At 31.1% G+C, this 15,175-nt stretch overlaps 2 protein-coding genes across 2 annotated transcripts; one reads left to right on the top strand and one right to left on the bottom strand.

The window, feature by feature from the left end:
* Window positions 1-58: 58 nt before the first annotated feature.
* LOC141458172 (kinesin-like protein KIF23) lies at window positions 59-8,260 on the bottom strand. The gene is made up of 16 exons (XM_074135813.1): window positions 7,896-8,260; window positions 6,755-6,971; window positions 6,030-6,370; window positions 5,234-5,404; window positions 4,920-5,118; window positions 4,520-4,658; window positions 4,242-4,438; window positions 4,049-4,156; window positions 3,825-3,970; window positions 3,397-3,524; window positions 2,394-2,497; window positions 2,195-2,299; window positions 1,966-2,112; window positions 817-1,071; window positions 487-726; window positions 59-247 (listed from the first exon to the last, which is right to left on the bottom strand). The coding sequence occupies exons 1-16, from the start codon at window positions 7,898-7,900 to the stop codon at window positions 59-61; spliced, it is 2,691 nt and encodes an 896-aa protein (XP_073991914.1). The 5' UTR covers window positions 7,901-8,260.
* Window positions 8,261-8,699: 439 nt separating this feature from the next.
* Window positions 8,700-14,066, top strand: LOC141458174 (E3 ubiquitin-protein ligase RAD18-like). Its single transcript, XM_074135816.1, has 8 exons — window positions 8,700-8,916; window positions 8,996-9,074; window positions 9,157-9,682; window positions 9,763-9,906; window positions 10,417-10,613; window positions 10,699-10,991; window positions 11,907-12,327; window positions 13,531-14,066. Exons 1-8 carry the CDS (start codon window positions 8,863-8,865, stop codon window positions 13,884-13,886), a joined length of 2,070 nt encoding a protein of 689 aa, XP_073991917.1. The 5' UTR covers window positions 8,700-8,862; the 3' UTR covers window positions 13,887-14,066.
* The last annotated feature ends 1,109 nt before the right edge of the window (window positions 14,067-15,175 follow it).

Here is a 15,175-nt window from a genome sequence, read left to right as displayed (position 1 = left end):
AGTTCGTTTTAATAAGTTACTCTTTCTACTTCTCTGTGATATCTTCTTCAACAATTGTTCACACATGTTTACGACGAATTTTATGCCCTTCCAGGGCAGCGGAACTACGGGTTGCTGCTTCAATATCTCTTCGGATTTCATCTGGACGTTTACGACTAGGTGATCCCGATGGTGATTCTTGTCTTAATACTTCAACATCATTAAACAGTACTTGTGCACCTCCTGCGGCAGTTGGAATTACATCCCCCTGTGGAAATTAATGTTTTATTTTCACAATATCAGTTAGCAGAATCAGGTATTCACCCAAGTGTGCACTTAGGAAAATTCATGATGGCTATTAGCACAGAAAATTGGCAAGCATTTGTTTAATCCTTTACTTTCAAGAAAATACGACTGATTTCGAGCAACAAATTCAATCGATGTTTTGCTGTTTCATGTAAGCAAAAACTTCTAAAAATTATTAACAAATAATAAAAGCGGGTCTACCTTATACAACCTGGTTTCCAAATCTCCATCAGAGTCCTGCCCTTGGGTCATAAGACAATATTTACTAGTTTTTTCAGTGACATCTTTAATATCGGTTAATTTTGTAACTGATTTTCTCTTTGTCATTGTTGGTTGCATTAATGTATTTAATGGAACTGGAGTTTTCGGTTTATGTTCCAACCATACATCACCAGCTGACCTTGATCTGCGATATCGACGATTTACTACAGGGATGCCCATCTAAAAAATATATATTGTCTAATTATTTATAGTTTTTCATCTCAGAAATTATTCTTTAAAAAATATATAAAACAAAAAATGTTCACTAACCCTCCTAGCTGTTGATCTACAGTTAGTAGAAGGCGCAACAGTTCCTGAGGGAGTAGCCAAAGGTGCGCAACTGCCTGCACTGCTTCCGGACTTGGGAGTCTCGATACCACTTACCAATGACTCTATAGATCTGGAATCAATGGGCAGTCTCGCCCTATTACCAGGAATATTTTCAAAATCAGAGTTTCTTATATCTTCATCTGACAACAAACGTTTTACAGCTCGGAATTTCTCATCTTTACGGCGCATCTCGTACTGTGAAGGAAATTGTGTTTTAAATATTTTAAAAAATATTATGTAGGCAAACATTTTTAATTAAAAAAAAAAGTCTAGCTTTGTAATGGAATTACCCGATTGAAGTATGTAAGTATTGTTTTGTAGCGTGGAAACCGCAGTGGTTACCTTGAGAATAAAGGTCTACTTAGCACGATAAATTAATCATAGGGAATACATCGAACATTTAGAGACGGGAATTCAAATACTTAAAGATTCCATTCACTGAATTACTTTTACATACCAGAACAACTGATAAGCAGTAATCGTATTGCAAAGATGGACTTTAGGGGAAATAACAATCAATGTTAAAGATGGAACAAACACACAAAATACCACGTTGCAGAAGATAGATAGATGTGAGCAAGAGGATGCAGAAATTAATGAATACAAAATTTCCATGATGCACTAAGAAAGTCAGGTTTAATATACACATCATAATTTAAATAGAGGGTTAAAGACACAGAAACCAACAGTAGGGCTCCACTAAAAATTATTTTGAGTGATGAATTGAATATTATGACAAATAATACAAAAAATTATTTACAGTAGCACAAAGGTGTCTCGCTTTATAGTTATATATGTTCTTTGATTGTATCTATGCATGTTTATTGTTTCCCTGACATGTTTCAATAATCAGCGGTAGATTAATCTAGTTTGGTGTAAAGATTTCGACTTCATTGATTTCCGAGACGGACATGATGCTGACTCAGCATCGTCCACCTCTGATGATAGACGAAAGACAAAAACCAGTCTGGGATACAATAAACATGCGTGATACGACGGATCAATTAAATAGTCCCAACAAGTTATTGTAAAACGGTCAACATTATATACCAGACTTTTTAACATAAAAATTCACAACTGTCTTTCTACCTCCAGAGCAGTTTTCTGACTTCTTAGCTTCCTTTCCATTTCCTTATTTAATTTATCCTGCGCTTGAGAAAGCTTATTTGAATAAAGTTCTTTCACTTTATCTTTCTCAGCTTTATTTTGGGTCAATAAGGTATTCTTCTCGGATAACTATAAATACAAAAAAAAATCCAATTAATAATCTTTATCACCGATAATTTACAAAGAAAAAAAAAATCAAACTTAATTTTACCTGATTTCTTAATTTTTTTACCGCTACTTCACATTCATCAAGTTTTCTCTTCATTTTTGCAGCTTGTGCATCAGCATTTGCCGCTTTAGCCTCAATTGCTGAAGTCTAAAGCAAGGATAGGATTTTTTTTTATAAAAATATTTTTATCAACTTGTAAAACAACTAGATATGGGGATGGATAATGTTTAATTCAATTTACCTTTTCCTTTTCTTTTTCATACAACGATTTCCAAGACTGAACTTCTTGGGCAGCTAAGAAAGCTTGTCTCTCGGATTGCATTAATATATCTCTAAAATCGGACCCTAAAATAACGACCCAAATTAATGGAAAAAAAATCTTAGGCCATCCACTTTTATGTTTATTTTATTTATTTTTTAACTGCGAGCCCACTTAATCTAAATTGTTAGCAATTACTATTTCTTCGATTATATGACCTCTTGAGCCTTGACCAATTATTTATTTTAAAAAAATACATCTTGAACATCGCTGCAATGATAGCAACTACTTTTACGCTAAGATGTAAGTAACTTGAAAGAGATTCTAATTCTGAAGGCCCAGTAAACAACTCGTTTGCGTACTAGAAAAATTTTCTCTTAAGTGAAGAAATCAGACTCTGATCACAGTAGATTATAAGGGTTACGATAGCTTCAAAATCACGTGCAAAACTGATTATTCACGTAAGTGTGTCGGCTCAAAAAAAATACCTATAAATTCTTAGTAAGAGGATCTGCTTGATATCAAGAGCATAGCAAATACGTAATATATTATTGTTATATGTGTATGTGCACAATAGATATATTGTTTGGCAAATTACTTGTTGAAAAAATATGAGGCGATAAAATGTTAAGTTAATTAGAAAGTTTTTATTTGAAAGTGGCTGTAATCTTGATACCACTGGAAAATTTAGCCAGTAATTATTGCCTAGGCATGGTAACTTCTCATCTGCCTAATCCTGTTTCTAAGTCTGATGCAATGATGTCTCTAATGATTGGTTTCATTTTATTTTAATTGCCAGTTCTCTCAGAAACCTCTTTACAGGGGACTAACATTTATTTTATGTTAGTTTGTTGTGGGCTCTATTTGGGCAAAAAAAAAAAAATATTGAAAAACCCGGTCAACTGGTAGTACACTGGTAAAGGCTCCGGGTGTCAATAACAAGTTCGGTAGAACAATGGTAAGCAGCAAGTGCAGAACAACTTACTTTTTGCGTGATATTCTCTGGCCAGTTGATTAAATTTCTTCAAATTATCATCCATATAACTACAAAATCCTGGTATAGCTTCATTATCGTCTGGTTCAATAAACCTTAAATCTGGAATTTCGGTAAACCTGAAAATAAATCGAACAAGCTTTAATATAAGCTTTATATGAATATTTATTATATTAAACCCATTATCTTCAGTTGTATTTGTAGTAAAGTAATGTGGAAATTATTTAACTGCTGGATAAGTGTATTCTACCATCGATTTTTGATTAAACAACATACCATACTACACGAGAAAGAACAAAGTGAAAAAAGAGGACGGGTTGATTTACTGATATACATTATTTAACACTAGAGAGAATAAAAAAAATTAGCAGAGGGTTGAGAAGTCGAAATGGATAAACAAATATTTAAAATACTCTTACAATTCTGCAAATATTCCATAGCCCTTCGGTACTCCATTAACAACTGATTTACTTGTTGATGGAACTCCGTTTTCCAACATATCCCCACTGCCGATAGCCAACGGGTTACTGTTCAATCCTCCATTATTAATAGCCTCTTTGTAAGCCTATTTGATAAATTGCAATTTCATTAAAAACGATCCGTGAAATGATAGAAAATTCTACCGTTATAAAACAACATTTACCAAGATTGCTCTCCTTCTTCCAGGAGTGTGGCAAGTATTTATTGGTTTCACAGCGGAAGGACATAAGATTTGTACTTCCTGGCTCATCTCAGCAAACTTCATTACTTGCTAAAAATGATATTTTAAATATTGCGTATAAAATTTTTCACTTTAGAAAATCCTTATTTTTAGAAAATTAAAAGAAAATGCTCACTAAATTTTCATCATAATCATCCATATGCTGACTGACACAAACAATCATGGAAACCTGCCCTTCTCCATCAAAATAATTTTTAAATAAAAGTGTTAAACGTGATTCCCTGTAGGGTATTATTTTATTGGCTCCATTTTGATTCTCTCTAAGTAGTTCCAAACAGGTACGCAGGGTCAATAATGAATTGTTAATGTTTCCTATAAAAAATTAAGTTTTTTTTTCACGGCCTCTTTTTTAAAACTTTATTAAAACTTTGCATTGACAAAAAGAAAACCAACCTGCTTCTTTAAGGCGTTGACCAGTATTTTTGGTTCTATTGGTTCTTTCACTGCCAGCCAAATCAACAAGGGATAACTGGCTAATAATCATTGATTTCTTATCAGTTACAACTTTTTCTCCATCAGCATCAAGTGGAGCCTGTCGTTGCAAAAAAAAAAAAACTAATTAATCGAAGTCGAAAAATGTAGTTAATGATTCCTTCCTAAAAATGTCTGGGAAAATGATTCAATTAAATGTAATTGATCCCTTTGCGTGCAATTAGTGTGCTAAGTATCAACAGAATGTTATTAATAATTATTTATAATCGGTGAAGTGGTTTTTCTTGTTTAGGACTTCTTTTTTTTCGCTAACATACAACATAAAAAGATCATTGATAAATGCATGTTAAAAAAAATCTACCTGTACTACTCTAATGGTAAATATAGAATGACTTCGACTTGATTCTGAATTTAATTGCGTCTGGGCCACTCTTTTTCGTTTTTGAGCACGATAAAATATTTCAAACGCCTCATCCGTTGAATATACTTCCAATTCGTTGGCTGCATTTACGTACATATTACGAGAAGCATCCTCGCGCACTATCTTTGCTTGCAATGGCCTGCAGTTAATAAAATAAATGTTATGATTAAAGCAACTTTTTATTAACAATAATCCTAAGGAAAAATGTTGAAAAAAAATAACTGTTCTGTAAACAAAAACAAAATGCAAAATACCTTGCTCTGTTTCCATCTTCGAAAACATCATCCAAAAGATCATAAACTGTATTGTTATATATTTCAACATAAGTTATAAATACTGCATAACAGTTGTCCTCATCTATATTGTCTAATTTTGTAGTATCTCTTATTCTACCAACTAGATCAGGGTCTGACCCTTTTTTATCACTGAAAATTATTATATTTAAGATTAAAGGTGCCAGAATTATACGAAGTCTAAAATAATTAAAATTATTAAGCTAGGCATCACACTTGTTGCGTAACTCCAAAGATTGATATGAGGTCTAAGTCCGGAGAGTAGGTATCTTAGGTTATATAGGGTTGGATTGGAAAGTTGAGATGATAGAAGATAAACTAGAATAATATATGTGACCCAAAAAGTCCACTGATGTACAATCTGGACGGGAGTTATGTAAATATGAGTTGTTAAGTTTGAATACAGACCAAATTCAAGTGCAAAATTGATCGATAGATAAAATTGTTGTGAAGCAAGTGATGTAATTGAAAGTGTATCTAAGGGTTTAGCATATCTCTGGCAAATGTTTCATCATCGCCCTCAATTATATACAATATCATTGGGATAGCCTCAAAAGGCTCTTTAGACTGCTTAGAACTGTAGCTTAGTCTTCTTCCTTTAGAGAAATTATAAGTTTGAATACTCATCGAGAAGCTAAGAATGTTAGCACCACGGGTAAATAAAGAAAATTTTGAGCGTTTTATAGTACACAATCTAGAGCTACTTTTTTATCTGTTACAAGAAATGTAATATCTTAAATTTTGATAAATAACTTACAACTTATTGCGGTTACCCTTAGTTGAAATAATTTGCGCTAAAAGATCCTGTTCCTTGTCAGCAAGAGCTTCTTCCTCACTTTGTATATCAAAACCATTTAAAAGATCTGGTTTAAATATATGCTTTTTGGCTTGATAATCGGCTATACTGTTGAATATAGTATCAAGACAACGTGGTAAAATACCTCCATCCTGGCCTGAACCTGTCATTGTATAAGTCTTTCCGCTACCAGTTACACCATATGTGAATAAAAGCGCATTTTTACCGTTAAGCACACTTTCAATTAATGGAAGTGCTACATTATTAAAAACGCTCTTCTGACTAGTACTATCCGGGAACACCTAAAAAGAAGAAGATTAATTATTAATTTCTTTACGGCAAGACGCATCTGTTATTTAAGGTCGAACCGGCACGAGTGGAATGAGACTCGAAATTGTAATAGAGAGTAAATGCAGTTTAATATTATAAAAATGTAGGTAGAAAGAAGTATATTCTAGCTAGTTCCAGGAAACTGAAGGATCTATTTTTCTATTTAGTCTGTGACTGGGGGATCCCTTGTTATAGCAGAAGATGCAAAGCTGGATATTCAAGACTTTTAGATTTAGACATATTACAGCAATACTGCATATTCACGTACAGCAGTTCTGAACCTATAATACTAATCTAGAGAAGAAAACATGCTGAACCACTCATTAAATAAAGTTAAAAGAACTTTAAAGACTAACTCTCTTAAATGTGTATAACATAGCTTTAGTTGGTCCTCCATTTCGTAAATTAGTTAATGGTGGAGATATTTTTATCTGATTTGGAAGAATGACTTCAAGACAGGATTCATCCGAACTTTGTAAAGGTTTTACTCTACAATAAACTTCAATGGGCTCTCGGGATGGCTGGCTCTTAGGAGTGCCGGGGCAATAAGCTTGTTTAGGTCCTCTATTTCGCCTGAAATAAATAAAATACAAAAATTGTAAGCATAAGCAAATGTCATTAGTCACGTCATCAAAAATCCAGTAAAAAAATGGAGTGAGTTGAAAGAATCGTCGTTTTTCATTTTAGTATCTTCAGTGATAGATACATGCAGTTTTATTCTCTAAAGCTACAAATAGTGAATGATTGTTTAAAATATTCTTTAAACATTATTTAAATTCTAGAGATGTTTCTTTCTACTTCTGATTGTTTACTTGAGAGTAGTTTACGAAATTATAGTATGATAAGGCATTATAAGAGATATGAACGTAATATAGCCGAAGCAATTAGGAAAACTTGGACAGTTATAAATATTAATATTTTGAAGGAATGATAAACCAAAACCTGAAATTAATGCCATCTTTTACTTTTTCAATAGTTGATGTAGATACTCTGATCTTTGCAGTGAATTCTGATGCAAAGTATCTCTCATTATCTGAACCGAGATTTCCCAATCATATTATGAGAACATAAAATGTAGATGGGTACTTCAAGGAATGGGAAATTCAAGAATTACGAAATTACAGTTAGGTATGTTACCCTATTACCCGGAGTACAGCTTCAATCTTTAATCAAGGGTACATTTTCTTCAGGCAATTCAATAATTTAGAAGAAATCACAAGAGTGTATTGTATACCCGGAATTCAATAGCTCACTGAGCTTTACTAACTACTGTAAAACACATTTCCTTGCATTTGGATTATTAAAATTAAATTGTTAATTTTTTATGAACAATTAAACAACGATATTGCTTTTACTCACACCATAATTCTGTTACTGTGATATAATCATATATAGCTGTAACGATTTCCAGCATAAATGAATAATTATAAAATTGAATGTGAATGCAAATATAATATAAGCAGCCTTTACAAATTATTAACCATAAAAGTTACTTACTTCATGTTAGTGTGACAGCCCAGCAAAATATGTTGAATTCAAAATTTATGACAATCAGGGTCAGAAAAACCGTTATGCGAAGGTATTTTCCGTTGCTATAATTGTTTACATTACTCTTACTCTTAACTTATATTTGCCAATGATTTAACTTTTTGCACACTTTAATAGTAAAAATGTAACGACTTTGTCCACAATTCAGCCAAATTAAGCACGACTTATTCAGTAACAAAATAAACTAGTTTAGATTTGAGGGAATCATGCACACAACCGCCAAGCTTAGGTATTTGTTGCAAATTTGCAGTGTTATCAAAACAAATTCTGTTATATGATTTTCATTGAAATGAAAATAATTTAACCGTTCATTTTTTTTCCAAGAGCATCGTTAAATTAGAATTTGTTTCTCTATTATAGTTTATATATAGATGACATCAATTTATTTTCTCTTAATATGCCCCCTCCTTTAGAAATTCGAACACCAAATCCTGGAATAATTTTTTGTTTTAAGTATATGAGAGCATTTTGATATTAATTTAAATCAAATAATTGCTGTTATAATCAAACTGAAAATATGGGTTTATCAATAATTTCTGTGGTTATTTTACAAGTCAAAAAGTGTGGATTAGTCGTTCCACTTTCTGAGATTTTAGCTAGTCAAGGATATTACAAATAAATGCAATAGAAATTAAATAATTAATTAACATATTTTCTTCTTTAATAATAACTTCAAGCAGTTTTTTGCTTCAACGATTCGTGATAAGATTGACTACATAAGTCAACCCTATTCTTTAATTCCCTCTTAAAATACGAGAAACCTGGGAAGGTTATATGAAAGACAAATGAAGCGTTGTTGTCAGACAATTGAAGTGGATAATGGTAAATGAATAATATGATTGCTGAGTATATCATGATGACATTTTAAATGTGTAATATTTTGTTTAACAGTCTCATTATTAACTAAAAACTAGCAATGCAACAGATTAATGACACAGTAAATTGGCCTCCTGAATTTTCAGAGTTGAAAGTATGCTTTTTTATCCTATTTCTTTATTGATTTAAAATTTACGTTATTTGGTGGTGAATTAAAGTAAATTATTTTTCAGAGACTGGATGTAATATTGAAATGTGGAATTTGTTACGACTTTATGAATAATTGCATGATTACTTCATGCTCGCATACATGTAGTTATTTTTTACTTCAAAGGCATTTTATAAATAATTTAAAATCAAGTCGTTTATTAAAATAACTAAACCTATTTTACAGATTGCTCATTATGCATAAGAAAATTCATGCAATATAAAAATCAGTGTCCCACTTGTTATGAAGAAACCTATGAAATAAATCTGAGAAATAATCGACTATTAGATGAAGTTATACTTATTTATACTAAGATAAGGGATAAGTTATTAAGAGCATCACGTTTAGCCAGTGTAAATATTCCTCCAAAATATGAACCTAAAGAAAGAAAAACAGAAAGTAAGGAATTACCCACTGAGAGTGGAGCACCAATTTCAAGTTCATCAAATGAAGGCGAAGAATGCGAAAATAAAGGGAAAGCTATTGAAGAAGTAGAGGAAAATAAACTTCTAAAGTTGCTTGCTTGTGAAGACGATTCAGTTGTTGTTAATGGAGTTAAAATTCCTGGCATGTTCACCTCTCCTAAAATATCTTGCACACGCCCAAGAAGACCTGAAGAATTAACCAATTGTCCAGTTTGTCAGGTGAAAGTACCGGCTAGAAATATTAACATTCATCTGGATTCTTGTCTTGCTCTGGATCCGGGAGTAAGGTGACTTTTTTAAATTTTTATGTATGCATTTTTTTTACATATATATATTTATTTCATATTTGTGTTTATTTTTCTTTAAGACCGAAACCTAAGCCAAGGAAAAGAAGTCCATTACCAAAGAGGGTGTATACAATGATGCCAGAAAAAAATTTAAAAAAGTTTTTGAAGGAATACGGTTTGAGCACAGTTGGAGATAGAAAAACCTTGATTGCACGTTTACAAAGGTTAGTACTTAATTAGTAGGTGGAAAAGTTTTCTGAGTATTTAATTCAGAGTTTTTTCTTTGGTTTATTGAGAGGACACCTGAGGATGCTGATTTTTTGAAGGGAAGAGATCATCTAGATTCAAAGAAGAACATTCAAAGAGATTGTATCGTTAACAATTTAATTCCATCCTTTTTCTAAACAGAGTATGGAGGAACAAAAATCTAATCTAATATAGATAGCCACAGTTAAAGCTTTAATCACTTTTCTAGATTTACTCAGTGAGTATAGTTGTAGTAAACAGTGTAAAAAAAAGGATTTTATAACTGCAGAATGTCTTTATAATTTGAACGCTTTAATGCCCTAAACGTAGCATACTGCCCGACACCGTCAAATTCATATTCGGTTAGAGATTTCTCTTTTATTTTATCTCTAACTTATAATTGTAAATTTTCAACTTCCTTAGTAATATAATTATTGTTTTTAATATAGTTATGAAATATTATTATTATTATTAAATATTTTTAATAGGTATACAGTAATTTACAATGCCGAAAATGATGCAGTAAATCCTCGTCCTGTTTCTGAGTTAATAAAACAGTTAGAAAGAGAAGAGAGAGAAGAAAAGAAACCAAATACCATTATGAAAAACATGCAAGTCCCAGCACCTAGAATTGCGGTGCCTAAAAATGACATTGAAGCTATTGAAAAAGCCAACAAAGCCTATTGTGAGTATTTGTTTTTTAGTACAAATTTTATAACACATATAATAATCATACATTTCAAACAATTCATGTGCACATTATTTTCCAGGCAATGAAAATAAAGCTAGCTTTATGAAATTGATAGAAGAGATGCGAGCTCGAGAAGGTAGATACATAAAACCGTTGAAGCCAACGAATAGAATTTATAGTGACGATGAAGATGACCCTAATAGAGTAACTGTTGTGGATCATCAAGATTTACCAACTACATCTGGCTATAGCAGCATAACTAAAGAAACTAATATGGTAGCTTTAAATGATAAAGACAAAATATTGAAAACATCAAATCACGATGAAGTAGATGGTGGTACTGATTCTGATGATGATATTTTCCTGGCCTCGGTAAGTAATACTAAACCACGATCGATAACTGGTAGCACGGAAACATTGTTTCATGCCCTCCCTCCCAAAAAATAATAATAACAGTGATCGGTTTATTTTATTTTTTCATTTTTTTTTTTGTGCAAATAATGTCGAGAGCTTAAGCAATTAATCCGTGTTGTAATAGTAAGTGTAACGTTTGGGCACGTTCTTAAGCAGTCATGAAGTACAAATCTAATTATAGGAACTTCCAAAAAAAATTATAGAAATGGTAAAATACTGCAGATTTCAAATTGAAGATCCCATTGGTATTCATAAAATCGTTGGACCCGTTTTCAGAAAAAAATCTAAAGTCAAACATTCAATACTTCTGAGGAAGATATTTTGTTCCCTAAGACACGGTCTGATCAGTGGCAGTACCAAAAACTATTTCCTACGATTTTTTGTTTTGTTTTTAAGCTAGAAAATTCACATAATATACATTACACTACATAATAATACCAGTTCATGTTCTAAAAACCACTTTTTCGGACTAAGTGGTCCTAAAAAATAAGTGTTCCTAGTAAAAACAGGATATCGAGAATTTTAAATTATGGTTAAAGTTCCTCTTATGAAATTCGTTAGAGAAAGTAAAAAATATATTAGTAATCGTTTTTTAAGTCATTCGAAATCTAAATTGCTACAAATAAGAAAATTGATCATAATCGTACGAATTAGACAAATCATTACTTAGTTGTTAGCAGTGCTCTCTCGGAAACGTTTTCTGTTATTAATAATTCTAGCTGAAACAAATGTCAATGTGAAAATTACTAATGTATTATTTCCCTATTGCTCAAAAATCAAGGGCAAATCAATGTAGTTCTGATTTTTTGGCCCCTGTGATTAACAGAATCTCTTCCTTTGTTTTAATATATTTTTAATTTTCTTTGTATAAAGGATGCAGAGGAAAAAAAAGAAAATGGAAAAATTGACTGGAATAAAACAGCTGTATCATCAGTGAGTGAAGAAACTATTTATGACTTGATGACGCAGAATCCTTCCTTAGAAGTTGATAATTTGTCTGAAGAAGAAAAGAAAACTGTAGAAACAGAAGAGGATAAATTATTTGATAATATATCCGATGATAAAAGTAGGGAATCACTTTCAACTGCGTATTCAGATTCTGACCATTCTCTATTTGATAGTGTAAGTGTAAAAAAGAATTGTAACGTGCTCTCAGAAATTGAAAATACACCTAAGAATAAAAAATGCCAAGGTATACGTCGCCGATTGTCATTATCTTGTAAAAAGAAAACAGATAAGCGTGGACGAAATGACAAAAAAGAAAATAAAAATGAAGAAATTTACCATGATGAAGGTATTTATTTTTTTGTATTCTAAATTAAAAATAAGAAAGTTATTTTTAGAAATGATCTTTGTGCTTATAAGTGTAATCTATATATCGAAAATTGCAGAAAGATCAAACTTAATAATTTAATTTGTGTATTTCCTTGGGAATCTGTGAAGATAAGCAATCAGAAGATAAAAGTTTTCCTTCTTCACTTTATCTTTTCTCTAAAGCTTCAGAAGTTTTATATTTTCTCGCAATCATTTTCTTGTTTTTTTAAACTATGAAAACTCATGGCCTTTTGTAGATCTAAAGAAACATTTTTTATTGAAAAAATCTGTTAAGATGCCTTCATGTAGATTACATTTAGCTAACGTTCCTCCACCCTCAATCGTGGGGTAAACTTTTGTTAAACCTAAGCCTAATAGTGTTGAAATACGTGTAGACCTAAGTAGTTTCATACTAAATTTTCTGTAGCTGACCTTGTTTAGTGTGTCATTGTTCAATGGTGTTGGTATTGTTATAACGGAATCCCACAGGGGTGCCAAAAACCAAGAAGACGTAGGAATCCACTTTTTCCTTCGGTTATTATTAGTAGGCAATGTAAGTGTATACTATATTATTCATTATCTAGGAAAAATAAGATGTGAAGGAGTTACTATGTAGAGGTTGCTTGCTATTCATTGTATTCCAATTCCTGTTATTTTCTCTGAAACCGTGTTTCCTAAGTTAGAGGTAGTTTGCAAGGAATGATTTATTCAGCTATAATAGAAAATTAGAGAATATAGTCTTCAGAAAAGAATTGACATTCTTGCATCAGATCAAGTTCTCAGCTATACATACAACAGAAGGATTTCAGACGAGAATGACTTTTTCAATGCACTTTTCTTTCATTTTATTTTAATTTTTTACAAATAACTAACATTTTGGGAGGGAATAAGAAAATTAACTGTTTAGGTTTAAATCGTTTTAATACTTTTTCACTTAGCTTCTTTTTAACATCTTATTTATTTTAACGTACCTTATTTGATATGTTTAACAATAAATTTTAATAGAATTAAAGCATAATAATTTATATTGTGCTGAAATTATTCCTAATTAATTGTGACAAGCAAAAAATATGTTGCTTGCTATTTTTATTCACAAGAAGAGGAGGGAGGCGCTTTCAATTATGACGAAAAACAATTATTTTCTCTCTTTCTTTGTGTTTCAACAAATAATTATTTTTTCTAGGTGATGTGAATAAGTCTGACAATGAACAAGAACAGAACAGTATTATGGTTATTAGTACTGAAGAACAAAAAAATGTGCCTATCAACGCTGAAGAGAAAGATGACAATGATATTGCCGCTGAAGTTGTAGATGAGAGTGCTGAAATTTATTGTGCAGAAAAAGAAATTGTCAACAATGAACCATTCATAGTTAATGGTGATTGTGAACAGCCTTCAGAACATACACCATTGAAAAGATTAACTAGAAGTGCCAAAAGAAAGTCCTTGTCAAATCAAGAGGTTAGAGCAAATGAACTAAACATACCAATGAACACAAGAAAAAGATCAAAAAAAGAGTTATCACCTGTATTTGATTGATGGAACTAACTTATTGCCTATTTTATTCACACATTTATATATATTTTTTAAAATGTTATATGTGTTTGGTCTGTTTTGTTTGATGTTGACTTTGTCTGTAAGAAATTTAATATCATACAATTATATATTTATTTATTTTATAGATAATAAATTTTATTACCATTGTGTTTTGTATTGAAACTTGTGCCTCTATTTTGTAATAGTAATTAATGCCTATTTTGTAAGATGTAATTAATGCCTAAATATTTTTTTAATTTAATTTCTCAGATTTTAATCTTATATCAAATATTATTACACAAAAAATGTTTATATTTAAATACCTGTTATGTTACTTAAATATTCCCTTTCCATTTCTATTTTAAAGAATCCCTATCTATACTTAAAATTTTGTGTCTGCCTCAATTTATTAACCTTACTCCTTCATTGCGTTCGTGACGTTTGGGCACAACTACAAACAACAGTAACTAAAACTAATTTATTTGATTGTATAGTGGCTGTATGGTAAAATTTCAATGGCAAAAACAAACAAAGAAAAAACGTAACTTATCCCACGCTTCTGCGAGTTGTTTGTGCCCAAATAAGTATGAAGAGCAAATAAAAGAACAGGATTTTAAATTGTAAATCTTAATTGAAATGAAAACCCTCTTACTATGTTCTAAATTAAAAACATTTTACGGTTTGCTGAAGTAAATATTACAAAAGATTTGTATCCAATTGTACAAATTTGCAACCAATACAAACCAGGAAACTTAATGAAAACTGCGAACAAAGGAAAATGGGAGAAAAATGACATTGCTACAAACTGAAAGTAAATTTGTTCAGTAAGTACATGTTTAATAAACAGATAGATTACACAAAACGATGGCGTACAAAATGTTAAATTATGCATCCAATTTAAAGTGGAATTTGACTAGATGATAAGAAGTGAATGCTAAAATAAAACAAGAAATTTAAAATGGATGTTTTTGTAATTAAGTAAACAAGTAGTAATTAGTCCAAAAATTAAGTAGCTTAACGTACACTTGAAAATTAACTTTATGTTGTATTTATTTTTTCGTTTAGATTAGAAGAAAAAGATTAAATTCATTCTGAACAATTTAAGGAACGGTCTTATAGAAATTAAAGTAACTACATTTATTATTTTTTATATAATTATTCCAAAACTTTGGTAAGACAATTGTGTAAGGGTTGATCGCTAGAAAGTGCACTAAAAAGCGTAACGTTTAAATAAAAATACCCAACTTTGGACCATTTTTATTCTATAAAAGATAAAAGTCCTAAACATTATG

This window comes from Rhodnius prolixus, unplaced genomic scaffold (genome assembly GCF_049639745.1).
Source record: "Rhodnius prolixus isolate KJV_2025 unplaced genomic scaffold, Rpr scaffold_5, whole genome shotgun sequence".
Taxonomy (NCBI): Eukaryota; Metazoa; Arthropoda; class Insecta; order Hemiptera; family Reduviidae; genus Rhodnius; species Rhodnius prolixus.
The sequence above is the reverse complement of the archived record's forward strand: the minus strand, read 5'-3'. Positions and strand labels throughout refer to the sequence as shown.